General features: G+C 40.8%; 1 protein-coding gene across 4 annotated transcripts in view; it reads left to right on the forward strand.

Annotated features, from left to right (window-relative positions):
- Positions 1 to 27,849, forward strand: part of LOC126162222 (aspartate--tRNA ligase, mitochondrial) — a 138,215-nt gene that overhangs the window by 14,911 nt on the left and 95,455 nt on the right. For 3 of the 4 annotated variants that reach the window (XM_049918576.1, XM_049918578.1, XM_049918577.1), the window contains exon 2: positions 8,896 to 9,030. The exons of the other annotated variant lie outside the window; for it this stretch is intronic. In XM_049918576.1, the coding sequence (XP_049774533.1) occupies positions 8,901 to 9,030 (130 nt within the window). In that variant the 5' untranslated portion in view covers positions 8,896 to 8,900. The remainder of the gene's footprint in view (positions 1 to 8,895; positions 9,031 to 27,849) is intronic. 4 annotated transcript variants of the gene reach the window in all.

The following is a 27,849-nucleotide window of genomic DNA, read 5'->3' on the forward strand; positions in this document are numbered from 1 at the left end:
ATTTCTGAGAGACCGTGTCTTGCAAATCCTTGAATACTTGTTTTTGTTCTTGTTTCATTGCATTTAGATTTTGTGTGATGGTGTTCAGATTGTGTGTCAAACTATCAATTTTGGTATTCGTATCTTGTTTCATATCACTGAAATTGGTATTTATATTGTGTTTCATGTCATCAAATTTCACGATTATGTTAGATAATAACTGCAATAGTAGTGCTTCAGTTGTACCACAATGGTTGCTGTCAGTTGTACTTTCCAAGTTAATGTTTGTGTAGTGACGAAGTGGTGTTTGCAATGTGTTGTCAAAATTCATATTGGAATCACTCTCCAATGTTTCATTTATGAGCGGTATGTCACCTTGGGAGATGTGTGACATTGCCTCATCAATTGTAAACATTGGGTCATCAAGGTTGTTCTGCTGTGGCGCGTCGCTATCATTTGTCACTCCTGCGGCACTCGTCTCTGATCTACTTAAACTTTCTGCATAGGCATGGATGGTGCCTGAACTTCAATTGTTCGATCTCACAATTCTACGCCATCTTGGCTGATTGCATTTTCTTTATTGTTATCAACAATGGGCATTCACTTTTCGCCCATGTTGTTCACCTGATGTCAAAGCCTGTTTTACGACTATTATGATGCTCAAACTATTGTGTCCCAAATCTTTATGTTTTACTGACAATGTGTATCGCACTGAAAAATTTCTGTAAATTTTTCGCCAATAAAATCCAAGGAAGGAAATAATAAGGAAAAGGTTTCTATCTACATCAGAAGATGTGTTACCAAGCGTAACCATGCAAGCAACTTTTGTAGCCTGTCCTACCTTTGCTGCGCCGAATAAAACAGCTTACTACGGAAAATTTTACGTGATCTGTGTCCAATTCTTATTCCTTTCAAAATTTTTCTCCTCAATTTTTGCCTTTTTGTAATACTTGCTCCCTGTCGTGAGTCATGCAAACAGAAAACACAGGCAAGTAGTTTTTATGATTCACAACAATGTCATAGAAATTTCTTACTATAACAATAGTAAACAAACACTACTCATAACCGGTGTCCTGAAGTCCTGGCAGATAGGCCAGCAGTTGTAATAAAAAAAAAGAATAAATAAATTAATAAATATTGCTAAATATTATTGACTATGCGTATGAAGACATGTTTTTGTACGATAAATATGATTGCATTATTATAATGTTCTGTGCTTATTTGTATCTTTTGGCCATCGGACTTCGCTTACATTTTAATTGTAGCTGCAGGCGGCGTACACCGAGAACACCGGCGCTTGTCGTAATCGAGGAAATACTCCTTATATGTTCTTCTCTTCAATTCAGTAAATAAAAAAATACTTGATACTGTTGTCCAGTACAATATTATTCACACACACATATGGTACGTAGAGCTCGCAATACTTCATGTCTAAAATCACACATCTTCATTGTCGTCCTACATACGAGAGATGTCAGAGTAAAAAACAAAAAACTGTACAAAAATTGAATGTTTTTTTCTTTCATTTGTCCGCGCCTTATGGCACATTCATAATTAACATCTTTGCCAACTCTCTGGTTGCTCGGTGTTTCATTTTTTATTTTTTAATAAATCTTAATTTTACGGCATCCTGGAGGCCTTAATCATGTGCCTACACAACGCACTCCTTTTCTCACTTTCGATAGAATGGTGCTTAAGTCAAAGATCAAAGTGGTCTATGAAGTTACCACAGTCCAACCGTCCATTCCAAACCCAATGCGCTGTTACCAGTGTCATCATTACAACTACACTCGAATGTCCTGTCTACACCCAGCTAAATGTGTAACCTGTGGTAGGGATGCGACTGTCCACCTCCTCCCCCCCCCCCCCCCCCCCCCCCCCCACTGTATCAACTACAATGGCAACCATGTCACCTCCTCCCAAGATTATCCTGTGTATCTTGATGTGCGGTCTGTCCAGGAGATCCGGTTGAAGGAAAAAGTGCCTTACCCAGTTGCTTGCAAGTTGTCAGCTAGTTGGAAACCCTTGTTCTACTATCCGGCACTTAAAGCAGTACTGTTCTTGCTATATCTTGCTCCATGGAGGACATGACCACACTGACATGCAGCCTCAAATTCAGCACCATGATTGTGAAATCACCCCTTGTCATGGAAGCATCCCCATCTCCTCCTCCAGCAGTGCAGCAGGCAACCAGACTTTCGCCTTATGGGATGAAGTCACCTGCTACACAACCAGCAGGATGGAAAGGACAGAAGGAATACTTCTGCAAAGACTTCCTACGTCCCTCCAGCTGACAAATATCTGAGTCTTCCTCTGCCAGCTGGACAGGCTCCAAGAGGTCAAACAAAGGCAAACAGTCTTCTCATTCACAGACATGGAGGTCCTCTTCAACAATTTTGCCACATGATACCCCTGCTCGGCCAACCTCCGTGTCGCCGGTGTGTACCACCAACCATTTTTCTGCTCGGGACTTTGCAGACCGACAGAAGGAGAATGCCGACACCTCTGTAGGCCACATGGAGCGGGATCCTTCAGCCTCTGTGCCCTGTAGCAGTGAGTCTTCAAATGCTGGCACTCAGCAGACACTAAAATGACACCTCTTCATTTTTTCCCTCCTCCTTTGCTTGTTATGACTGTCCTTCAGTGGAACATTCATGGCCTTAGATCCAACAAAGAGGACTTATGTCTGCTCTTAGAATCACAGTGTCTGTCTGTTCTCTGCCTCCAGGAAACAAAATTGCATCCTCGTGACCACTTTGAGCTCTCGCATTTCTTCCCAGTCTGCTTTGACCTTCCTTCCGAGGATGGCATTCCATCTCGTGGGGGAGTCATGCTGCTTATCCAGGATAATGTTCATAGTTAACCCCTCTCCCTGATGACCTATCTTCAAGCTGTTGCATTTCTCATTTTTCCTTCCTCACTTGACCTTTTCCTTTTGTACCGTTTACATCCCTTCACCTTTTGGTGTCACCAGGGTAGACTTCCTCCAGCTTATTGGGCAACTCCCTCACCCCTTTCTGGTGCTCAGTGACTGTAATGTGCACCAACCCCTTTGGGATTCTCCCATAACCAGTTGGAGAGGTGCCCTCGTGGCTGACCTCAATCAACTTAACCTCATCTGCTTTAACACGGGAGCACCCGTTTCCCTTTCAAACTCCACTCACACCTATTCCCATTTGGACCTCTCCTTCTGCACTGCCCAGCTTGCTCATCATCTCAAGTGGTCCATTCTCTCTGACATGTACTTGAGTGACCATTACCCATGTGCTATCCAATTGCTAACTCCTACCCCACCATTGTGCACACCCAAATGGCAGCTTTCTAAGGCCAAGTGGAGGCTTTACTTCTCCCTGGCGACCTTTCGACAAACAACATTTCTGTAGTTGCGATGAACAGGTAGAATATCTTACAAACGTTATCCTTACCACCACAGAACATTCCATACCTTGCGCTTCCTGTTTACCATGCCATGTCCCAATCCCTTGGTGGACTGGGACGCAATTCATGCACTGATACTGTCATCCTACAATTCGTTATAAACAGATGCATGCACAGTGTCGTCGTGGTCTTCGGGATAGCAGAAAAGCCTGCTGGATTTCCTTTACTAGTTCTTTTAACAGTTCCACTCCCTCTTCCGTCATGTAGGCCAACCTCCGATGGTTATCTGGGACTACTCCCTAATCTCCAGCCTGACCCTAGCAGAGGATGTCATAGTGGACCCTACTGCTATGTCCAACAGCTTAGGCTGCTATTTTACGGAGATTTTGAGCTCCATCCATCATCACCCTGCCTTCCCCCATTGGAAGCAAATGGAGGATGCTCGGATGATACATTTCTCTTCTCAGATCGTGAGTGCTACAGTGCCACCCTTACAGTGAGGGAGCTACATCGTGGTCTCACTTCATCCCGATCCTCCACCCAGAGCCAGGTGATGTTCATATTCAGATGGTGCAGAACCTTTCTCTTGTGGGCAAGCACTTTCTTCACCATATGTACAATCGCATCTGGGCAGAGGGCACGTTTCCCAGACACTGGTGTACCTAAGCCCGGCAAGGACAAACACCTTCCTTCCAGTTACCACCCCATTTCTCTCACCAGCTGTGTTTGCAAGGTAATGGAACATATGATTCACGCCCGGCTGGTATGGTGGCTCGAGTCTTGCAATTTACTAACCACTGCGTAGTGTGAATTTTGAGCATGCAGTTTGCAGTTGACCATCTCATCACTTTGTCAACCCATGTCATGAATGGTTTTCTGTGGCAAATACCAGACTGTGGCTGTGTTCTTCGATTTGGAGAAACCTTAGAACACCTGCTGGAGGACTAGTCTCTCCCATACTCTGTACACGTGGGGCTTCCATGGCCACATGCCCCATTTCCTGTAGGAATTCTTAAAAGACCAGATTTTCAAGGTACATGTGGGTTCTGCCTTGTCGGATACCTTTATCCAGGGAAACAGTGTACCTCAGGGTTCTGTCCTGAGTGTCATCCTCTTTGCTATCACCATTAACCCTATAATGGCCTATCTCCTGCTGGGCATATCCAGCTCCCTTTTCATTGACCATTTTCCGATTTATTACAGTTCTCCACAGAATTGTTTCCTTGAGTGGCATCTTCAGCAAAGTCTCAATCATCTTTACAATAGCTTTCGCTTTTCCTCTGACAAAACCATTTGTATGAATTTCTGGTTGTGCATTTTGTTTCTTCCACCATTTTTTCTTCTTGGTCCTGTCACTCTTTTGTTCATTAAAACTACAAAATTCCTGGGGCTCGTGCTCGATAAGAAACTTTCTTGGTCCTCCCACGTGTCTTACCTGGCCCCACACTGTAAGCGGTCCCCCAATGTTCTACCTGTCCTCAGCGGTACTTCCTGGGGAGCAGATTGGACCACTCTCCTCCGTTTGTATCAGTCCCTTGTCTGTTTGAAACTAGACTATGAGTGTTTTGTTTATGAATCTGCACGTCTGTCCCTCTTACGCTGTCCTGTCCCTCTTACGCTGTCTCAGTACTATTCACCATCTTGGCATCTGTTTGGCCACTGGCACCTTTTACATGTTGTACACTGTCCATTCCTTAGTCCAGGAGAGCTGTAACTTGCTCACTCTTGATGGAGCCATTGTGATGTTTATATGAGTTTCTGGTCATGTTGGTATGACAGGAAATGAGGCCGCTGATGCTGCTGCCAAAGCTGGAGTCCTCTTACCTTGGCCTGCTAGTTCTTCCATTCCCTACAATGATCCCTGTGTTGCCGTCTGTCAGCAGGTGGTGTCATTTTGGCCTCACCATTGGTCTTCCCTTCAATGGAACAACATCTGGGGACTTGAGCTTCTCCTAGCAGCTTGGATGACCTCCACTCGGCCCTCTTGCTGCAAAGAGATAATTTGACAGTACACCGTAAAACACAGACACTGCAAAATAGTATTACATGCCTAGCCAGGCCACAAATATGATAAATATCTCTCTCCCTGTACGGGAAGTCATGGCAACTGTGTGTGTGCCCAGGATGTGGTCCCATGGTAACATACGGAGGTTTAGGCCAGTGCAGGAAATGTGTGTGAGAGCTGAAGTGGGTAAGGCTACCGCTCATGTAAAGTAGGAAATCCGGACTGATTGAGTCCCAGTCTAGTACAAATCTACATGCCACTAGTAAACTGTGCAGTTTAAGTCTAATTATTTGTGCAACTACAAATACATTTCTTCTTAAAAAAAAAAAAATGGTCTACACAAGTGAAGGCCTTTTGAGAGATCATAAAAGATCCCTTCTGGAGACTTTTTTTGAATGGCTTCGTAACCTTTATTGTTAAGAGAATATTGCTTGTTATGTTCAGAGACCACCATGAGACCCTAATTGACTTTTGATGAGGATACTGTGGAAATTAAGATTATCGGCAGTCAGTCGATGTATGATGTTTTCAAGAATTTTTGAAATGATTGTTAAAAGGGAAAGTGGGCAATAATTTGACTTTTTTAATCACCTTTTTTTATAAAGAGGGGTATTTGTATCACCTTTTTTATAAAGAGGGATATCAATAAAGCCAGTTTTAGTGTCTCAGGGACAATTCTTTCTCACAGAGATATATTAAATACATTGCAAAGACTGGAATTGTACAAGTATAACAACATTTCACTTGAAGTGTTATCATCATCATCAGCAGAGTTTTTATTTTAAATGACTTCTCAGTCTTATTTACTATAGTTTCCTGGTAGAAGAGCCATTGCTTTGTTCACAGTTCCTTTGCAGCCAGCCTTCTCTGCTGCTGTCATAAAATGTTTGTTCAAGATTTCTGCAACCATTTCAAGATTCTTTGCAATAGTTTCACTTTGTTTAACATCTGTGTGTTTTCATGTTCCCTGTTTTCCCACCAGTTTCCCTCTTTATCACAATCCAAATGGTTATTACATTGTTTTCTGGATTCTCGATTTCAGATTTTATGCACGTAATCTTAGATTTATTTATTACATTCTTTAGGATACTACAGTAAAGATAGTAGCACTGCCATTTCTCTGGGTCATTATAAGTTCTGAGAGAAGTAAACAGCATCCTATTTGTTCTACAGGGTGTTTTTATTCTTGCAGTGAGCCAGGTCAGTGTCTACATGATTGTTTTTAGGAAAGGTAGCTTCAGGTAGAGACACAAGTTAATTTAAAAACATGCCAGTGCTGTACTTTGTATTTGCATCTGTTTACTGAAAACTGGACTCCAGCCTATCTCTTGTGGGCTGCATTTGAATTTTTTAAGTAGCTAATATTTTATTGCCATTAAAGATTTCCAGGAATGTACAGAACTGTTGCATGGATTTAAATCTGTGAGTGTAAACAATTGACCATCATTGTCAGGAAGGGCATTAACAGTTGGATGTATACTGATACTGTTGGCTCTTGACTTACCTATGAATATATTGTAATCAGACTTTGACAGGTATCGGTGACCCCAGTCGGAACATCTACTACCGTGATTGTGTTAAGACTCAACTAAATGTTCTAAAACTGCTGCGCTTCTGCTCTCATTTAGAAAACTGACATTAAAATTGCCTGCACTTATTAAATTCTTGGACTTAGAGTACAGTTGGGATAAAAGAGGATCTGCCTGCCTCAGGAACACTCTTCAAAGTGCTAACACTAAAACTGACAAGTCAAGTATAATACAATACAGACTGTACATAAAGTCCAGGAACACTTTCAATTATTTATTGCACAAGAAATAAACATTGTGCAGTTGTCATACATAGTGCATTTTGAAGAGAAACTCTGAAAGTGTTTTTTTTTTTTTTTTTTACAAACATTCGATATGCCAACCATGGGTGACACGGCAGACATCAATATGGTAATCGAATTCTTGCCATACCCGTTCCAGCATGGCATCATTAACTGTGGCCATCACTTCCCGTATTCTCTCCCGGAGCTCTGCTACATCACGTGATAGAGGTGGTACATACACCAGATCTTTAATGTGTCCCCGCAGAAAAAAGTAACTCGCAGAAAAAAGTAACTCTGAGTGAGATCTGGTGATATGTCAAACTGCAACACACAGAAAGCTCACTCGGCACCTGAACTCGCCATGTTTGCGACTAGTGCTGACTATCGGCAAATTACCAAACACTTCTGTGGCAGTATACATGGGAAAAAAAACTTTCAGGGTTTCTCTTCAAAATGACATATGTATGATATCTGTACAATGTTTGGTTCTTGTGCAATAAATAATTTAAAGTGTTCCCAGCCTTTATGTACACCCTGTTTATACAGTACATATATTTCAAAATGTTGCTTGACACATTGACTCTTTAGATCTAATGCTCTGTACGATATTGTATTTTTTTGCAAAAAAAAAAAAAAAAAAAAAAAGATGGTTCAAAGATATGTGTTACTAGACAGTATCCACTCAGCATTAACATTTCAACTTCATCTCTCATATGACAGTCACTAAAACAACATACATATGCATCTGTGGATCCTCTGAAAGACCTGAAATTTCATTTACTTATCTGCAAGTCCTCTTATATTTTGGTGAAAAACTGTTAACTGTTTCTCTTAGAATTTTCTGAGCTCGAAAATTAGTCTGAAAGATTGTTGGCACCATTTAAAAGGAGTAGGTTCCAAACATGGAGTTATTTTGTTTTCTTATTTTGTAATTGCTGCATTTAAAAGGATACCTAATGCTTTTTTTCCCTGACCCATTTAGGTGCAAGCTGTGGGTAACAAACAACTCTCTACTAAAATTACTTACATCTGCAGCACAGGTATTGCTAAAATTCTTGCAAGTGTGTGTTGATTTATTGTTAGTTTGTGTGACAGCCTCATTTACACAGGACTCATGTCTCTTTTGAATATTTACAACAATTACCTTGGAGAGATGAAGCATCAAAAATCTCTCCTTGAGTGTTTGTATAACATCATAATGGTCATTACAGGCTAGATTGTTAGAACCACATGTTAGGATCACATAATCATATTTTACTCTTTCATCATTGCAGCCTACAATGACTTCCTGAATTTTAGCACCAGATTTCACAATTCCACAAACCTCAGCTATGCTGAAACTACTTTTTACAATTTCAGTCATACCTCTCCCATGACTGGCAGTTTCTTTTCCCCTAAAATGATCCCTATTTCTTCCAAAACTTTTGCCTCTAACTGCTGAAAGTTTAAACTTCACTATACCAAATATAACTTTTTGATGATTGTGAGCAATTAAGCTTTTTCAGTATCTTCGGAAACTTAGTACAGTTTTGTTCCTCTTATTCATTTCATAGGAAGCACCCTTTTCATTTCAAAAGTTTGTTCACAGTACAAATGTTATGACTTTATTTTCATTCTTGTGGTTAAAGTTTTTGTTAATGTCATATTTTGTAGATCACTCTTGTAGCTTTTCATTCATATTGTGTATTCTTATTGTTTATGAGATGTGAATTATTTTTAGGTACTATGATTCCGCTCAGAAAATTGCAAGAGCTAGTGATTCCTATGAACATGATGGCATCAAATGCTGTGAAGCAGCTGACCAGCTCACAGTCAGTGCCCATTCGTGGTATTGCAAAAGTCATGAGTAGTAATGGTGAGTGCACTGGGTTTCAGTTTTATTACTTTTAGTGTAGTGAATGAACAAATAATTTTGATCTGCTGTAAACTACTGAATTAAGTTTCAGTATTTATATACAGTATATAGGTGTGTGCTGGGGAGGGTGGATTCATAGTTGGGGTATTATCACATTTGTTTATCAAATGTAACAATAAATATACACTGAAGAGCCAAAGAAACTAGAACACCTGCCTAATATCGTTTAGGGCCCCAGCAAGTACGCAGAAGTGCCGCAACAAGACAGGGCATAGACTCGACTAATGTCTGAAGTAGTGCTTTAGGGAATTGACACCACGAATCCGGCAGGGCTGTCCACAAATCTGTAAGAGTACGAGGGGTTGGAGATCTCTTCTGAACAGCACGTTGCAAGGCACCTGACTATGCTCAATAATGTTCATTTCTGCAGAGTTTGGTGATCAGTGGAAATATTTAAACTCAGAAGAGTGTTCTTGGAGCCACTCTGTAGCAATTCTGGATGTGTGGATTGTCACATTGTCCTGCTGGAATTGCCGAAGTTTGTCAGAATGCACAATGGACATGAATGGATGCAGGTGATCAGACAGGATGCTTATGTACATGCCACCTGTCAGAATAGTAGCTAGACATATCAAGACTTCCGTATCACTCCAACTGTGCATGCCCCACACCACTACAGAGCCTCCAGCAACTTGAATAGTCCCCTGCTGACATGCAGGGACCATGGATTCATAAGGTTGTCTCCATACCCGTACATGTCCATCCACTTGATACAATTTGAAACGAGACTCGTCTGACAAGGTAGCATGTCTCCATTCAACAACAACCAATGTTGGTGTTGACGTGCAGTCATGAAGGGTACACGAGTGGGCCTTCGCCTCTGAAAGCACACATTGATGATGTTCCGTTGACTGGTTCCCACACTGACTTGTTGGTGACGTAGCATTGAAATCTGCTGCCATTTTCAGAAGGGTTGCACTTCTGTCATATTGAACGATTCTCTTTAGTTGTCATTGGTCTCGTTCTAGCAGGATCTTTTTCCCGTCGCAACAATGTCGGAGATTTGACAATTCCCCGGATTCCTGATATTCACCATACACTTGTGAAACAGTCGTACAGGAAAATCCCCACTTCATTGCTACTTAAGAGAAGCTGATTCCCATCACTCATACGCCTACTATAACACCAAGTTCAAACTCACTTAATTCTTGATAACCTGCCATTGTAAAAGCAGTAACTGATTTAACAACTGCACCAGACACTTTGTTGTCTTATATAGTGCCATATTCTGCCTGTTTATGTGCCTCTATATTTGAATATGCACACCTATACCAGTTTCTTTGGCACTTCGGTGTATATTTATGGTTGTGTTGTCATTATCATTCCTAATATCAGAGTACTCCAAAAAAATCAGATACAAAGAAGACAACATATCTGGAATTTAGAGAATGTTACAACTAGAGAGATGTACCTGAAAGTTACTCCTTTCGTTTTAAAGTAAATCTCTTTCCTTTCATGACAAATAATTTAATCAATGGCAGGTTCCTTTTGGATTTGTCCTATATATCTATGAGGTATTCATGATCATCTTGTCCACTTCGGCATTCACCAAAATTGATCGCCTGAGGAGCTCAAACTGATACACAAATGAATCTGATTTCCATTGTTGCCACAGACAATAAGCTGCGAATGTGAGTCTCACAGGAGACGTGCCATAGATAAGTCCCTGCAGTCGCACTATCCTCTGTATCTTTGGTGGCCCAGATGGATAGAGCGTCTGCCCTGTAAGCAGGAGATCCTGGATTTGAGTCCTAGTTGGGGCACACATTTTCAACTGTCCCCGTTGACTTATATCAACGCCTGGGTATTCATTTCATTGTAATCTGTCAGGTTCACAAATGTTGATCTGAGTGTCACATCATGTATTCTGACTCATAGTTTCATAAAATCATCATCTGTTGCTCAAAAGATTACTGAGTCCTCCACATAGCAGCCACACACATTGACAGCTGAGACGGACACTCTGTGCAACACATCACCTTATAAAGTGACACAGACTAAAGGGAGGCTTGATAGAACATTATTTCAGTTTATGAAGATTTTGCAGGCTATCTGGAGGCTATCAATGAGAAGGTGTGTCTCCCGTGAAATAAGATCACAGAGGAAAACAAATGTGCATCAAAAATATTACCAGCCTTTGGAGTGGAAATCAGCTTTAAATAAATGTGTGACATATTCTCACTGTCTGGTTGAAGTCTAACAAGTACATGAAAGACCACAGACTGTAGCACCACAGAAGCTGACACAAACGGGTAAAACTCGCTGTATCCATAACAGTTTGTAAGCTGCATATGCCTCCTGCGTGGTGACAGATATCTCGGGGAGCTTAGTATTGCACGACAGAGTGTGAGGTTGGCGAACATGGTGTTCTCAAAGTGGAGGCTGGCCAACTCTGTGTACACTTCAGTGACTACCCCACAGTGCGGTGGTGGGATGTTGCACATTACAGGGAACAGAGTTCTCAGCTTAACTGCCTGGTGTATGCATATGAAGCAACAACCTCAAGGTGTGCTATGAGCTGATGGAGTAGATGACTCTGACATGAAGTATTCATGAAGGGAAGTTTTCTGGATACCTGCTGAACCTCTGTTCTGTAGGCTTGCTCTGGTAAGGGCTCTGCCTGAGTTGACAGGACCAACTTGCTCTTGGGGTGACCATGGAACATACATCATCTAGTAAAAATACTCCTGGTAGTTTGGTTGGACCATTGAATAGTGCGAAACCCCAACCCTTTAAGAGAAGTCAAGAAGTCAGCTCTCATGAACATACATAAGTAAGAGGAAAGTGGATTGTACTAACTAAACATAGATCAACTGCCAGAATGTGTGTTTTTAAATCACCAAGAGGGAAGAGCCATCATCTTTCTGTGTTTAAAATATTTGTACAGGATGATGTAGATGATATACCTCTGAAATGGGACTTTGAAATGGAAACTACTGTTTAACATAAAGAAACACTCCTGCAGAATGCAAAACTTTTTTTTTGAGTACACCACTCCTGACAGGGTCAGGTCATTTGGTGAGACGTAATAGATCTACACACTGGTGAATTAAAGGGGAAATATACAAAATATTGTGAACAAGTTCTGTGAGTAACTGCAAAAGATGGTTGCATTTATTTTGATTTTCTACTTCCCCCCTCCAGTATATCAAAGCAGTGTATATCAACTTACAAGTCCAGACCTACATACCAAATTCATCAAGGTGTTAAAATACCAGCTTTTTGGATATAATATGTTGATATGTGAGAGCCAGGCAATATGGGAAAATTGTAACAAGGCTGCCAGTAAAATTGCAACTGCTCATACACTTCTGCCCTCAGGTGTTAATGATGGTAACTGTCTTGGAGAAGTGGATTGAGAAAATTAAAGTAACCAGTAGTGCAAAAAAAAAAAAAAAAAAAAAAAAAAAAAACTGTGAAGTCCTTCACAGAAATTGCTTGATTCTGGTTCTTGAGACTTTTTAAGTGGGCTTTCTAGGAAACTAGGCTACTATCTTAAAGTGTTTGCAGATTCAGGTTTAACAGCATCTCGATGCCTCTCTCTTGTGGGCCAACAAGACTTTGGAAGTCAAGAAATACTATGTCTACCTGACTGCTTTGATACATGGCTATTATGATTCATGTGATGAAAGTGTGATTTGTGCTTCAGGTGACTGGCGTTCATGGAATCTGAACTGATCAGCTTGGAGGTTGTCATTCTGTGTGAGGTACTTCATTATGTTTGAACTCAGAATATGTTCTGAGATTCTACAACATATGCATGTCAAAGATACTGGATGTTAGTTTTGCGGATAACATTTACTGCCCTTTTGTTGGTGGGTGTGACCTGTGCTTTCCTCCAACTATGAAGCAGTGTGTTTTTGTGTGTGTGGGGGGGGGCTTGCAATATATTATAGCTACAAATGGGGCCAATTCAGCTGCAAATTCTGTATTTAATCTGATAGGGATTTCATCAGACTCTAAAAGTTTTATTAAATTTGAGCAATTTCAGCTGTTTCTGAATGCCACATATACTAATAGCTATTTCACTTATCTTGGCAATGGCGCAAGAATTAAACTGGGGAAATACTCCTGGATTTTCTTTTGTGAAGAATATTGGTAAATGTACAGTGTGGTCTATTATTGTATTCTATTTTTATTTATCTATTATTCACCATTAACAATGTTATATGGTTGGTTTTGATTCTGTTATGTGCTATCGTCCTTGCTATTCCATGTTTCCACATACGCACCAGCATTAGCAACACACTGTTGCAGTCGGAGTGCAATGTTCCCGACAGACTGTTGCAACATATCATTTGATACTCACGCAGAGTCTACCCTTATGACTGCTTCTAAAGTACCTAAGTTGCACGGTTTTCTGGCATACACTTTCTCTTTCAAATATCACTGGAGGAAAAAATTCCAATGCGATCAAGTGTGGACTTCTTGGTGGCCACTCAACATTTCCATGACATCCAATAGAATGGCCTGGAAAAGCATTGTCATGCCATTCTCATGAAATCAGTGCAAAATGCAGAGGTGCTCATCGTGCATAAAGTGCACATGTCAGTACCATCCCAGGTTAAAACAATAGAATGAACAGAAGTTTGTAGTATATGAGCATACCTCTGTACATTCATTGTTTCATGAAGAATGTAAGGACCAATGAGAGTATAATCTTGAATACTACACCACACAGTCAATGAAGTATGTGAGTGCAATTTTTCAATCATAACTCCAGGATCATCATTACTAGGACCCCAGTAATGGTAATTGGAGATTTATGAACCTATTTATGTGGAACATGGCTTCATCTGACCACAAAATATCAGGTTATCTGGTTCTTCTTCTGTCCATTGTAATGTCGATTCAGTAAACACTATCGTATTCATTGGACCGAACCATATGATAAACCAGTTTCCCTCTGATATTCTCTCAGGGACTTTGTGGAACTTTACACAAATGCCACAGCAGTACTGGCTTTAGCCACTTCACTAACAACTCTCTTTGGGGGCCCAGCACCCCCTTTGGTGAGTAATCAAACATGTGTGCAACAAATTCGTGTGCCATGTCTTTTAAATGTTTTCATGTCCAAAGTCACATCTCTTCCCCTCTCCTGTCTCCACCATTGTTTCACTATTACAGGTAGCTGCCATACTTCCATCCTAGTTGGAATCTGAGCATGGTCAGAAATGTGTAGCCTGTGCACCATCTTCACTTAATTTGTGGTTACAGCTACAATAAACAATAAATACAAACAATTACATAATGGTATAGAATGGAGCATAATGTAACAGTGGAGTGATTGGTCTTAAATCGTTTGTGATAGAACAGCAGTGAAATAAAAATAGGGATATAATAATGGATCACCCTGTAGTTCAGCATTTAAATTTCATGAGTGCCTGGTCACCACATTTTTCTCCACCAACAGCTTTTACATATGACCAGAATTTCTTTTGTTTTTTGAGAGGTTTTCCAGTAAAATTCTGCTATGGTAGTCAGTAAAAGCATTCTGCATTGCTCTTTTGACAGCCCAACATTATGCATTTAATATTCCAGTACTTGTACTTCCGTGCTTTATTTTACACTGATTGTTTCAGTAGTCACTGTGATTTTATCATTCCAAGTTAAATCACCACAGAGTAGTAAAACTTCCAGCCTGACAATATTTGTGTGTTCTTTGCGCTTGACAAGAGAGTGAAAAGTCTCAAATTTCAGAATTTTTAGGGTGTGTACGACAAAAACAATGGCTGCCCAAAGTTCTGAAAAGTGCAAAAATTCGACTAACACTAAAGTCATAAATGTCTTTGTCACTATACATTGCAAATAGGCCTTTTCTCTCTATTAAAGCCCTCATTCTTGGGATCTCTACCTCTTCCTCCACCTCCATAAATTTTACATAGTCCAGGTAATCCATAGAATTAAATATTTAACATGCAGGGATCAAAGAACACACCTTACTCTCTAATTTTACTCCTACTACTGCTTAGGAGTAAATTTTGGCTTTCCCAAGTTACTAATGTAGTAGCATCCTCCTCGATGGTGCTCTCCGCCAGTCGTGGAGTAAATAAATTTACTTTGGGAGCAAATGAAAAATTTACTTTGTTGTTCAGTAAACACTCTTGGAAGTCACTGATTTCCTTCTCCCTTATGACTTAGTACTTTATTTTTCACTTATTCTTGGTTGATGCTCACCACTCTTATTTAGACTAATCACAGTTAATTTTGTAATATGAATGGGCCATAGCAACATTCTTACATACATGAAGAACATAGAAAAGCCTCAGAAATGTTAATTAAGTTCTGTTACTGACAGTAAGTGACAAATTAAGAAATTGTTTGCTGTCAAAGCTTGGATGGCATGAACAGATGAAGTTGTAATAACAGCTGTTGTGTGCTCTGACTGTACAGATCTACCAGGAGGCTGCAGTTTTAAGAGTATAATGTATTACTGTAATTCCTTTGTGGATGATAGACACAACAGATACAAGAAAAGTCTACATAAAGTGTAGATGTGAGTGGTTGACATTATTTGTGGCATAAAGACAGACCACAAAATATATAGTCCTTGTAGGAAAAGAACTGGTACAGAAACAAGGGCCTGCGGCTGACCAACTACATTGAAACTCGTAGGAATTGCAAAGCTGCATGAATCCTCCAATGAGTCATATGTCATGTAGCACCAGATATTGATTTAATTGCATTAAATGACAATCTGATATAACTTGGTGAGCCTCCCTTGAAAAAGAAAAGACTGCAAGGGAAGACGCATGCACAGAAAATGTTTGAGAAAATGTCTGAGCCATTCTGAAGTAAATACCTTCCTAGAAAATGCAGAAGGTGAAACAAATGTAAAATTTAAAATTGTAACGCATTTGAAAGAGAAATTTACTACTACTAGCACTGAAAGCAGAGACAAGATCCAAATATTGACACTGCTTCCAAAAAATTGAAGCATTTGAAGGATTGAAAATGGGTTTGGTACTTTAAACTATATCTTAGCAACTCCTAATTTGAGAACTAGACATATGGTAAGTGAACACCTTGTAAACCATGTCAAATAATTTTAAATCAGAGAACATAAAAACCACTCTGTGTCTGGGAAGACAGATTTTGTGCATAGGAAATAGTTGCAGGATTCATAAACAAAAGTGACTGGTGTTGGGAAATGTGGATGAGCTGTATCAAGCATTCAAAAAGATGAAAATATGGAACTGAAAATAACAGTATCCAAAGTCTTCCAGTTACGGCTCTAGAACTGTGTCCTGGTTGGTGCAACCAGTACCCATAGTGTGTGTGTTCACTGTATTTACCAAAATGTGAAGCTTATGTGAGAAGATTCCAGATTGAAAGATTTGACACATGGTGCTGATTGTCAACTTAAACCTACAAACACTGTCTTGCTCATTTGTAACCCTGCATGGCTAAAGTGTTGTATAAAAAAGTGTTCAAATTCAGTTCCAGATTGCTTTCCTGTACTTACATAAGACTGGTTTCAGGCCAGCTGCCCATCTTCAGATCTATTACAAAAATTATTTTATAATTACAATTCCTGCAAATTACATGTTTCAGAAAGCTTTAAGATTCTTAAGAAATTAGTTATAATACAAATGTGTGCAACATACCATTTGTTACAGTTACAGAGTAACCTGCCAAAAGTGTAACTGAGAGTGCACTGTCATAACTAGCTATGAACAAGCCTGCTACAGCTTTATATATATTTTTTACCTGATTGGTGCAACACCTACAGCACTGAAAAGTGCACTTTATTTGTAGAGAGAGGACGGTTGTAACACACAGCATAAAGCACGAAAATGAAATTTAATAGCATTAAAATATTTTAGAAGAACTTTATAAAACATTTAAAAATTTATTTAAATTATTTTATAGGGATCCCAACCAGTGCAAAATTTGTAGCGGTTGAAAATGCCCTCTACCGACTAATATAAGACATAATAATAAATGTCGTGTGACTAGGACCTCCCGTCGGGTAGACCTTTCTCCTGGTGCAAGTCTTTCGATTTGACGCCACTTCAGCAACTTGCGTGTCGATGGGGATGAAATGATAATGATTAAGACAACACAACACCCAGTCCCTGAGCGGAGAAAATCTCCAACCCAGCCGGGAATCGAACCTGGGTCCTTAGGATTGACATTCTGTCGTGCTGACCACTCAGCTACCGGGGGCAGACATATATGATATGAAAGATGTTCATAAATGTAACAAATGAAGCATCAATGAGGACATTATTATTAAAAACTTTAAAAGAGCCTTAAAACATCCAAAAATATTTCCTACTCCTTCCACTTGGTTATCATAGAGCCAGTAGCACTCAAGAGCGCTCTCTGTGGACTGAAATATTTCACACATGGAAATGTTCCTAAGCATAATATATAAAAAATCAGGGTTCTAATATCATTAAACTTTAAAAGAAAATTAGAAAATTCTGAAGTTCTCTTCTCTTCCCCTTGTTAAGTGGTTTTAGAGTTACTACTGGACCAGACTGAACACACCAGACCAAACACTGTCCCACACTGAATCTTCCTCTGCTGTGTTCAATCCGCTACTGCCAGTATGCTGAGGGCTGCCGAGCTGATGTCTGCTAGAGCACCCACATTGTCACCAAGCAAAGGCTATAATAAGTCTTTGAAAATTTCTTAATAGTTCGTATGCTTGTCAGTCCTCAGAGGGCACTTTCAGTTGCTGAAAACTTTGCACCATTTAGGATCCCTAAAAAAATGATAATTGTTTTAAAAAGTTCTTTCAAAATTTTTTAATGAGCTCACATCAATGCTTTATGCTATATTTAGGAACATATCTTATGGATTACAGTTGTCCACTCTCTCCACAAACAAACTTTTCAGTGCTGTAGGTGTTGTACCAACCAGGTATCTTTAAAAAAATAAATAAAATAAAAAGAATTTAAAAAATTATAAAGCTGCAGAAAGCTAGTGCGTGGCTAGTTATGACAGTGGACTCTCAGTTCCACCTTCAACAAGTAAACGTAACAAATTGTATGTTGCATAAATTTGTATTATAACTAATTTCTTAAGGACCTAGAAGCTTTCTTAACTTAAAATTTTAAACCATTTGTAATTTGTACCAATTGAAATTATAAATTTTTTTGTAATAGATTTGAAGGTGGACAGCTAGTCCAAAATCAATCATATGGAAATAAAGGAAAGTGATCTGGGGACTGAATTTGGACACTTTTTTAAATAAGTTAAGATTGCAGTAACTCCATCAAGATGAATATGCCTAGTTTTGATAAAAAAATTTTGTATGTCAGCATATGCAAATTGCCCAGGTACACACCTTTTCATTACAGATCTTGGAGATTTGTTTGATGAAAATGGAATTTATGAAATAACATACTAACTTCAAGCATCTTCAGAAAGAACAACTCTCTAGCCATGTCTGTCTTCATTGGGAGACTTCTCAGATGGTGCTGGAGCCTAATATAAAAACTGCAGCAAGAGTTTTCCAAGCATAACTGTTCCTTTAATTGAGTTTAATGTCTGTGCAGAGTGGCATTTTCTCTGACACATCACATGGTAAAGAGCAATGTGATGGTATTGTTGGTACCATCAAGAGACTCACTGGCTGTGCAAGTCTGCAGTGCATCTCAAATTCTCACATAGTCACAACTAGACAGTTGTTTGAATTTTGTCCCAAGAACATTCCAGTGTGTCATTTTAATTATACAACAGTAAGTATGATGGAAGAGGATCTTTCCTTCAAGAGCATTTTGCTCAATTGCAGGTATCCACAGGCTAGAGTTGTTATTTCCACTGGCTATAACGACACCAAAATGAAAGTTTTTCCTATTGACCAGGCAGCAGAAATAAATCTCTAATACGAACCCAGCAGTATTTGTACCTCAGTGATATCACAGGATTTGTTGCAGGCATGTGGAAAGTTCATTGGTGGTTTGGATGTATTTGAATGTTAAAGATATCAGTGGGGGTTATAGTTAACTTCATACATCCTCATGGCCCTTCATCTCCATTTATATACCCCAAGAAACGGTGGACAAGAAAGAAATTCTCACAGGGGTTGATATGAAAACAATGATAGGCGAGGCTTATGTTCTCTTCACCAAAAGGTGCACAAATATTGTTATACCTTGCTATCCAATATTGAGGCTTGGTGAATCTTGATGGTACATTTTTTATTGTGTGGGCTTGTGTAAATTGAATGTCTTTTTGTAGCAGCATTTATGCAGAGAGAGAGAGAGTGTATGTGTGTGTGTGTGTGTGTGTGTGTGTGTGTGACCTTGTCTCGCTCATTGTATTTATGAATAGTGTCTAAAATGCTTTGCATGGCATTTCATGTGTCAGTGAGGGACTGAGAGACGTATTTGGAATTTTATAGAAAGAATCTCTCGAATAAGATTTTTCCAGAAAGTTGCAAAACCTGTGAAGATACATGGGGCTGATAATTATAGCAGCATTTTTATCAATAATTACAGTAATTAATTGGAGGTGTATTATTATTTATATTGTCAGGCAGTTTTTGTCAAATGCTATCAACAAACATTAGAATACAAATCTCGCAAGAGGAAAGAGTGCAAGAATTTGCGGAAAACCTTTTTCAAATAGGAGAAGGCATGTATCCAATAAATGAAAATTCTGGCTGTTCATATTGACATATGAATTGTGTAACATCTTTGAAACACCTGAACAACTCATAAGCAAAATGTACATGGATATTGTCAAAAGTTATACCAATTTAGATTGGATACAGAAGCGAGTTATTGTAGCAACAAAAAACAAAATTGTCAGCAACATAAACAAGATTGTCCAAGAGATGATTCTGGGGCTGCAAAAATTTATGTTAGTCAATACCATGACTGATGAAAATAAAACTGTCACATTTCCTTCTAAATTTTAAAATTTGTTGAATGTTTCGTTAATGCCTTTACACTGCCTCAAACTGAAAGTCGGTTCACCATCTGTTTTACTGTGGGATTTGAATTGACAAACCTTCAAGACTGCATCAAACAACTACAGAATTAAATCATCAAAGCCAGTATAATGACTGGCAAAGAATAAGGGCAGATGGTATTTATACCACAAATACCTTTATACATTTGGATTGCCCTTTGTTTTAAGCTAATTGCATTTTCCTTGAAAGTTGACTTACAGCTTGACCATCAGCAAAGCACAAGGCCAAACGTTCCAAGATTGTGGTGTTAACTTGAAGGAATCATACTTTTCAGATGGCAAGTTCTACGTCGCATGCTCAAGAGTTGGATCACCTCAAGATTTGTTCATTTGTAGTCCAAACAATAAAATTACACATATAGTGTATCAGCAAGTGTTGTGAAAAATGAAAATATAAATATGAAAAATCCAGGATGTTGCCACTCACCATATAGTGGAGATGCTGAGTCACAGATAGGCATAACAAAAAGACTGTTCCAAATAAAGCTTTCAGCCCATAAGGCCTTCGTCAAAATTAGATGACAGACGCACAGAGACAAACTGAGGCAAATGCAACTCACATGACTGCAGTCTAAGGCAACTGTAGTCACACTGTGAGCAGCAGCACCAGTGCATGATGGGAGTGGTGATTGAGTGGTAGTAAGGAGGAGGCTAGGGCGAGGAGGTGGAGGGATGGTAGGGTAGAGGTAGCGGACAGTGCAGTGCTGCTAGTGAGTGTGCAGGGGATGAGGTGGAGAGGGTAGGGCAGCTATGTGCAGTCGGGAGATTAGGCAGAAGGCAGGGGAGAGGTGAGGAGAGGGGGTAGTGGAAAAGGAGAGAAGACTGGGTGCAATGGTGGAATGAGGGCTGTATGGTGCCGGAATGGGAACAGGGAGGCTGGATGGATGAGGACAATGACTAATGAAGGTTGAAGCCAGGAGGGTTACGGGAATGTAGGATATATTGCAGGGAAAGTTCTAACCTGTGCAGTTCAGAAAAGCTGGTGTCAGTGGGAGGGATCCATATGGTACAGGCTATGAAGCAGTCATTGAAATGAAGGATGTCATGTTTGGCAGCGTGCTCAGCAACTGGATGATCCACTTGTTGGTTGTCATGCTCACATAGAATGCAGCACAGCAGTTGCAGCTTGGCTTTTAGATCGCATGACTGCTTTCACAGGTAGCCATGCCGTTGATGGGATAGGTGATGTTTGTGATTGGACTGGAGTACATAGTGGTGGGAGGATGTATGGGACAGGTCTTGCATCTAGGTCTACTATAGGAGTATAAGCCATGAGGTAAGAGGTTGGGAGAAGGGGTTGTGTAGGCATGGACAAGTATATTGTGTAGGTTTGGTGGATGGTGGAATACCATTGTGGGAGGGGTGGGAAGGATAGTGGGCAGGACAAACACAGTACATGTCCTGTCCACTATCCTTCCCACAATTTCAAGTTTTGTGAGCTCCTATTGAGTGCACAGACTTTTGAGAGTACTTGATTTGTCATGGAGAAAGAGAAGTTAGTTTGCATTTTTGTGGCAATGAACACCCTGAAGTCATTTCATCAATCTTGCGAGGGGTGTGCAGTTGGCTGTAATGTTGGAGATTGTACAGATTTGTGCGACCTTGTTGGAATGATGACATATAACTCCCTCTGTCACTCACTGTGTTTTTATTCCTTGCCAGGTCTCTGTAGACATGCTGAAAGCACCTACAAGTATCTGCTGCACTCTGCTTCTCCCCCTAAAGAAACACAGAGACAGCTCTTTGCTTGGAATACACCTTCATTCAGATGCCATTTTGAAAGCTGTGTATTGCATTGTCACGTATCGGAACATCATGAAACTATAGGAGCTGAAGTGGGAATATCCCATGATCTCCCACAACATTATTTTTGTGCCGATTGCTGATTTCGCGGTTAGATCTGAAAAATGGTGTTGGTGGACAGAGATAGAGAGAGAGAGAGAGAGAGAGAGAGATAGAGAGAGAGAGAGAGAGAGAGAGAGAGAGAGAGAAATTCTGTTGCTGTGTTAATTATTTGTTTGCCACAAAAATGAACTTCAGTATCACATTATAGGAAACTAGCCAATTATTTGTGCATAATAGAAGTATTGAGACACTATCTGACCATAAATCATGGGTTATTCAACATTGAAGTGCAAATAAAGTGTTTGATCTGCCGATGTGGTATAGCATACATGATTGACAATAGCTTACTTTCATCCACCAAATTTTCAGCCATATTTAACAGAGGCGCAGCTTTGAAGGCTTATTTGTTCAGGTAACGGTGATGCTGCAAGGGGAGGAGGAAGTGTACTGAGAAAGGGGGGATGAGCTGGTCTGAGAGAGAGTGTAGGAGGAGGTGGCCACAGAGTAATAGCTGAGTGTATTTGTTTGTGTCCAGGATCTCCTGCCAAACCCCTGCATCGATTTCAACCAAATTTGCCACAGAAATAGCAGGCCTCATGATCATCAGCACTGTGGGGATTATAACATAGTAGTTCCAGTAGGAGCGGAGATATGGGCAGAAACGTGTTTTGTCCAGCCCCTGTTGTACAGGCTGCCCTACACAAAAGGCATGTTGTGTGGGAGCAGTATCGGACTGCCAGATCAACATGCAGGGAGCCTACATGTAAAGGGCAAGAAGCGATTTTCTGGATCCGTGTATGTAGGCTGCCTTGCATGACAGGCATGTTGTGTTTGAATAGTATTGGTGTGCTTTACATGGTGGAGTGCATGTCAGGGTCAAATAAATGATATGCAAGCCTCCAATGTGTAGCCTGCCCTGCATGACAGGCTTGTTGAGAGAATAGTATCAGCTTGCTTTATTGAAGTGTATTGCAGCGTCTACATTTGCAGATGAGTGTGGCTGGCGACAGGTTGAGCTGTGGCTAGAGGAGCGGATGGACAGAGTGAGAGGCAGGAGGAAATGACAGAGGGAGGGTAGGAGGGAGAGATATACATGAGTCAGGCGGAAGGTGTAGATGGCCATTGGGCATGTGGAAAAGGAAGAGGGAGCTGGAAAGAGAGAGGAGGAGGAGGAGGAGAACATTGTCAGGGACAATGGGAGTAGGAAATGGACGAAAAGAGGAGGAGGAAAGACAGAGATGGGAGGATAAGGTGGAGAGATGGGGAGGTAGCGGTAGATGCAGAGAAATGGAGGAGAGATATGTGTTAAATATAAGTGACATATATACAGAGTGCACATGTGTATGTGTGGGTTCTCCCCCCAAAGCCTTGGGTTGATTTCAAACAAATTTGGCACATGAACTGCGTACTTCACATTTATCAGCACTGTGGAGTTTACCATGTCCTGGCTCCAATAGGAATGGAGATATGGCAAATACATTGTATGTTCAACTCCTGATGGTTAGGTCACCTTGCATGACAGGCATGTTGTGTGGGAATAGTATCAGCATGTCGTATTGTCCTGGTTTGCTGGCCAGCCTACGTGTTAGGGACAAGAAACAAAATCCAGCCGCCTTACCTGTAGGCAGCCTTACATAACAATCACATTGTGGTGGAGTAATATTAGCCTGCTTCATTGATCTGTTGTTACAGGCTGCAGGTGCAGACAGGCATGGATGAAAGAGGGTCAAGATGGATGCAGGAGGGGATGGATAGGGTGGGGGGGGGGGGGGCAGGGTGGGATGGATAGGGAGAGAAGGCGCAGGAAGGGATGGACACAGAACAGGAGGGGTTGCACAGAGGGAGAGCAGGAGAGGATGAACAGAGGGGGGCGGGGGGGGGGGGACAGAGAGGGAAGAGGAGGAGATGGGTGGTGAGATGTGGGAGGTGGAGATCAATAGGGGAAGAGGGCAGAAGTAAGGGACAGGGAGAAGCAGATGGGTATGGAGAGGGAAGGGAGAGATGGATAGGGAGAGGGGGGCAGGAGGAGATGGATGAAGGAAAAGGTGGTAGGATGTGGGAAGGTGTAGGTTGAGGCAAAAGGGTGCAAGAGGATATGGGTAGGGGTTGGAGGGGCAGGGCAAGATAGGTAAAGAGAGGGGATGGAGTAGCTGGACAAGAGGGTGGGGGCGACAGGATTGACAGAGAGGGAGTTGGGGGAGTAGTAGTAGAGGGACAGAGAGGGGAAGGAAAGGAGATGAGCAGAGAGAAGGGCAAGGAACTGCAGAAGAGGTATACAGAGAGAGGGGAGGAGGATATGGCCAGAGAGTGAAGAAGTAATGGACAGAGAGAGGGCTTAGCGGAGATGAACAGAGGGAGAAGAAAGAGAGGGAGATACAGGAGACAAGTGGAAGGTGTACATGTTTAGTGGACTGGTGGAAAAGGAAGATGGGGGAGGAGGATATGGACTGAGGGAGGTGGTGAAAATATGATCAGAGAGAAGGCGCAGAAGAGATGGACAAGAAAAGGGAGGGGGGGGGGGGGAGTGAGTTGAAGGGGCAGAGAGTGTGGGGAGGAAGAGATGGACAGATAGAGGTGGTAGTTTCAAAACGCTGTAGAAAAAGTACCACCGCTCAGAATGATGTCAGGTTTGAACAGCATATTATTGCTGCATGGGAAACGTCATGGGAAAAAAACACAAAAATGTTTGCCAATAGATTGTGCTGTAACACCAACAGACGTATGGCGCACAGTTGTTCCTTAGTTTTTGTCCGAGTCGCCCAAAGTGACTGTCTCCATGAAGGGTCGTGTGCTACTGGCAAAGCTCTTTTACTAGAATGGTTACTCTGCACCAGTAACACGGCAGAAGTTGTGGACACTCAAGGATATGGGAAAGGCATTGTTATGATGTCTGATGAGGCTCTGGAGAAAATGATTACAAAATCCGAAAAGACTGGTTCTTCGTAAGTACAAGCAGTGGCCACAGCATTGCAGGAGTGGTGGTGTGCAAACATGCCCTGCTCAAGGAATTGTCCGAATGTTGGCCAGATCTTTGAACACAGTGTTTAAAATACTGTGAAACATTGCTGTCCATACAAAATCACCCATGTTCAGGAGTTGCTTCCTGCTGACCTGCCAGCAATATAAACGTTCACTTTGGAATTTCTTGCTTGCATAGAAGTGGATAGTGAATGGCCATGGAACGTTCTGTGGACAAACGAAGTCCATTCCCATCTTCAAGGACATATAAGTACACAGAATTGCAGAAAATGGGCAATGGTAAAATCTACATGCACATCGACCAGTACCATTTCATTGTGCAAACGTGACTGTGTGGTGCAGTTTGATGGCATTGTTTATGGGAGCGCTGTATTTTTCAAGGAGATGAGTCCTGTTTGTCCTGTTACCTGTACCATCACTGGTAAATGCTGTGAGTGTCTTTTGCCCATCAATGTCATTCAGCAGTGTGATTGTGTGGGAAGGGTCATTTTTATGCAAGATAGTGCTTGTCTGCACATTGAAGAGCCAATGAAGCAGCTGCTGCAGAGGCATTTTGAAAATGCTAGAATTATCAGCAGCCATTTCCTTACAACTTAACCATCCAGATCTTAATTTGTGTGACTTCTGGCTGTGGGATTATCTGAAAGATGAGTTCAGTGCTCCAATTAACAAACGTAATTGAATTGAAATCGAGCATTGCGCAACACATTCTGAACGTGACCCGGAGACATTCTGATCTGTTGTGGAACATGCTGTTTCTCTACTTCAGCTTGTGGCAGAAAATGGTGGACAGCATATTGAACATGTCTTGCACCTGTCTCAAGACAATTAGAAACAGTTGTAATTTTGATTTTTAAGCGTTTTTGGTCCCAAAACAATTAAAAATCAAAGTAATTTTGCTTTTTTATGTAATTTTTGACCTCAGGACAATTAAAAACTGATTTTTCCATACTATAATGTATGATCATGCTGTGGTGGATGGACTTACCTAACAAATATTGCCACTACTGTTTTCTGCTGAAATTGTGCAGTCATGCACTTTGAACAATACAGATGATGTAATGTGCAACTTTTTCTTTGTATTATATGTAAGTTTTGTTAAACTAAATGTTCTTTCTGCAGTAATTTGATTTAATTATCAAGTGATTTTGGATTTAGCAATTGATTTAGTATCGGCATAATTCGTGCCAGCAGCCGCGGTTATACGATTGATATAAGTGAATATTATTGGTTAAAGCAGTTGTTTATATTTTTAGGGTTAAAATATAAATTTGTAAGGTGAAATGTTAAAATTTATTTGTAGCTCTTTTTATGAATCTGTGAAATTTAAATAATAAACTAGGATTAGATACCCTATTATTTTAAATGTTAATTATATTTACCAGGGTACTATTAGTTAAGGTCTTTAAACCCAAAGAATTTGGCGGTATCTCATTCCATTCAGAGAAACCTACCCCGTGATTGATAATACACAATTTACTCTACTTAATTTATTTGTTTGTATATCTCCGTTATCAGAGAATCTTTTTAGAGTTATAATTCTCAAGATGTTGTACTATGATTGATCTCGCATTTGTAGCCAGTCCCATTTACTTACAGCACCATCTCTTGGTAAAAGTGTCTTTTTTCATCCCATGACCTTCCCCTTGCATCAATAATATGCTATTCGAATTTGACATCATTCTAAGCAGTGGTTCTCTTTCTACTAGAACTGCAATTATGCAAACACAAACCCCTTGGTCAATTTCAGCCAAATTTGGTACACGAAGAGCAAATTACATGAGAATCAGTACTGCATGGGTAAAACCACCTAGCACTCACAGGAGTGGAGATATGATCAAATATGTGCTGCGCATTCCTTGTCGTGAAGCTGTCCTGCACGACAGGCATGTTGTATGGGAGTAGCATTGGCCAGCCTTAACGAGTCACATTGCAGGTCAACCTACACTCCAGGGGCAAGAAACATTTTTCAGCCACCAACAGGTGTTGTAGTAGTATCGGCCTGCCTTATCAACCTGTTTTGCAGGGCAGCCTACATATCAGGGGCATGAAAGTTTTTCCAATCCCCGACATGTAAGCTGCCCTGCATGACAGGTGTGTTACCTAGAAGTAGTATGAACTTGCTTCATCAGCCTGTTTTGCTGGGGCTACACCTGCAGATTAACAAGGCTGGGGGAAGATTGAGATGGATAGAGAAGAGGCTGGGTAGGTGAGACACGGCAGGGGGGAATGGCTAGAGATAGGGGGAGGGGGGATGAGGTGAACAGAGAAAGGGGGTTAGGAGATGGACATCAGTTCTGAGGAGGTGATGGACAGGGAAAGGGAAAGGATGAGATGGGCAGAGAAAGTGGGCAGGTGGAAAAGGAAGAAGGGGAAGAGGAGATGGACAAAGAGAGGGAGAGGGAGAGGAAGAGATGGACAAGGAGAACTGAAGGAAAAGATGGATGGAGAGGAAGACAGGACAAGATGGTCACAGAGACGAGGGAAGAGGCAGGTGTAGATGAATAGAGGCATAGAGGGGGGAGGAGGAATAGATGGACCAATAGAAGATTGGGAAAAATTTATACTCAGATAATGCCAGCTCATCAGCTAGTATGAAGAGAAGTCAGGAAAATTAAAAGGAACAAAGAAATAGTATCCAGTGACATAAGTTTATGTAAGTAATTAGCAATGTAATTAAAAATGCCAAAATTATTAGTACTGTTGAGTAGGAAAATAGTTCATTTTGTAAGGAGATTCCCAAAATTTTCTAAAAAGATCTCAAGATTTTAATTTGAATAATTAACAAAATAATAAAAACAAAGATTCTGTGACTTACCGAACGGGAAAGCGCTGGTAGATAGACACAATAAAAAAACACACAAACACACACACACACAAAATTTCAAGCTTTCACAACCCACGGTTGCTTCATCAGGAAAGAGGGAAAGAGAGGGAAAGACAAAAGGATATGGGTTTTAAGGGAGAGGGTAAGGAGTCATTCCAATCCCGGGAGCGGAAAGACTT

Source organism: Schistocerca cancellata, chromosome 2, assembly GCF_023864275.1.
Source record: "Schistocerca cancellata isolate TAMUIC-IGC-003103 chromosome 2, iqSchCanc2.1, whole genome shotgun sequence".
Lineage (NCBI taxonomy): Eukaryota > Metazoa > Arthropoda > Insecta > Orthoptera > Acrididae > Schistocerca > Schistocerca cancellata.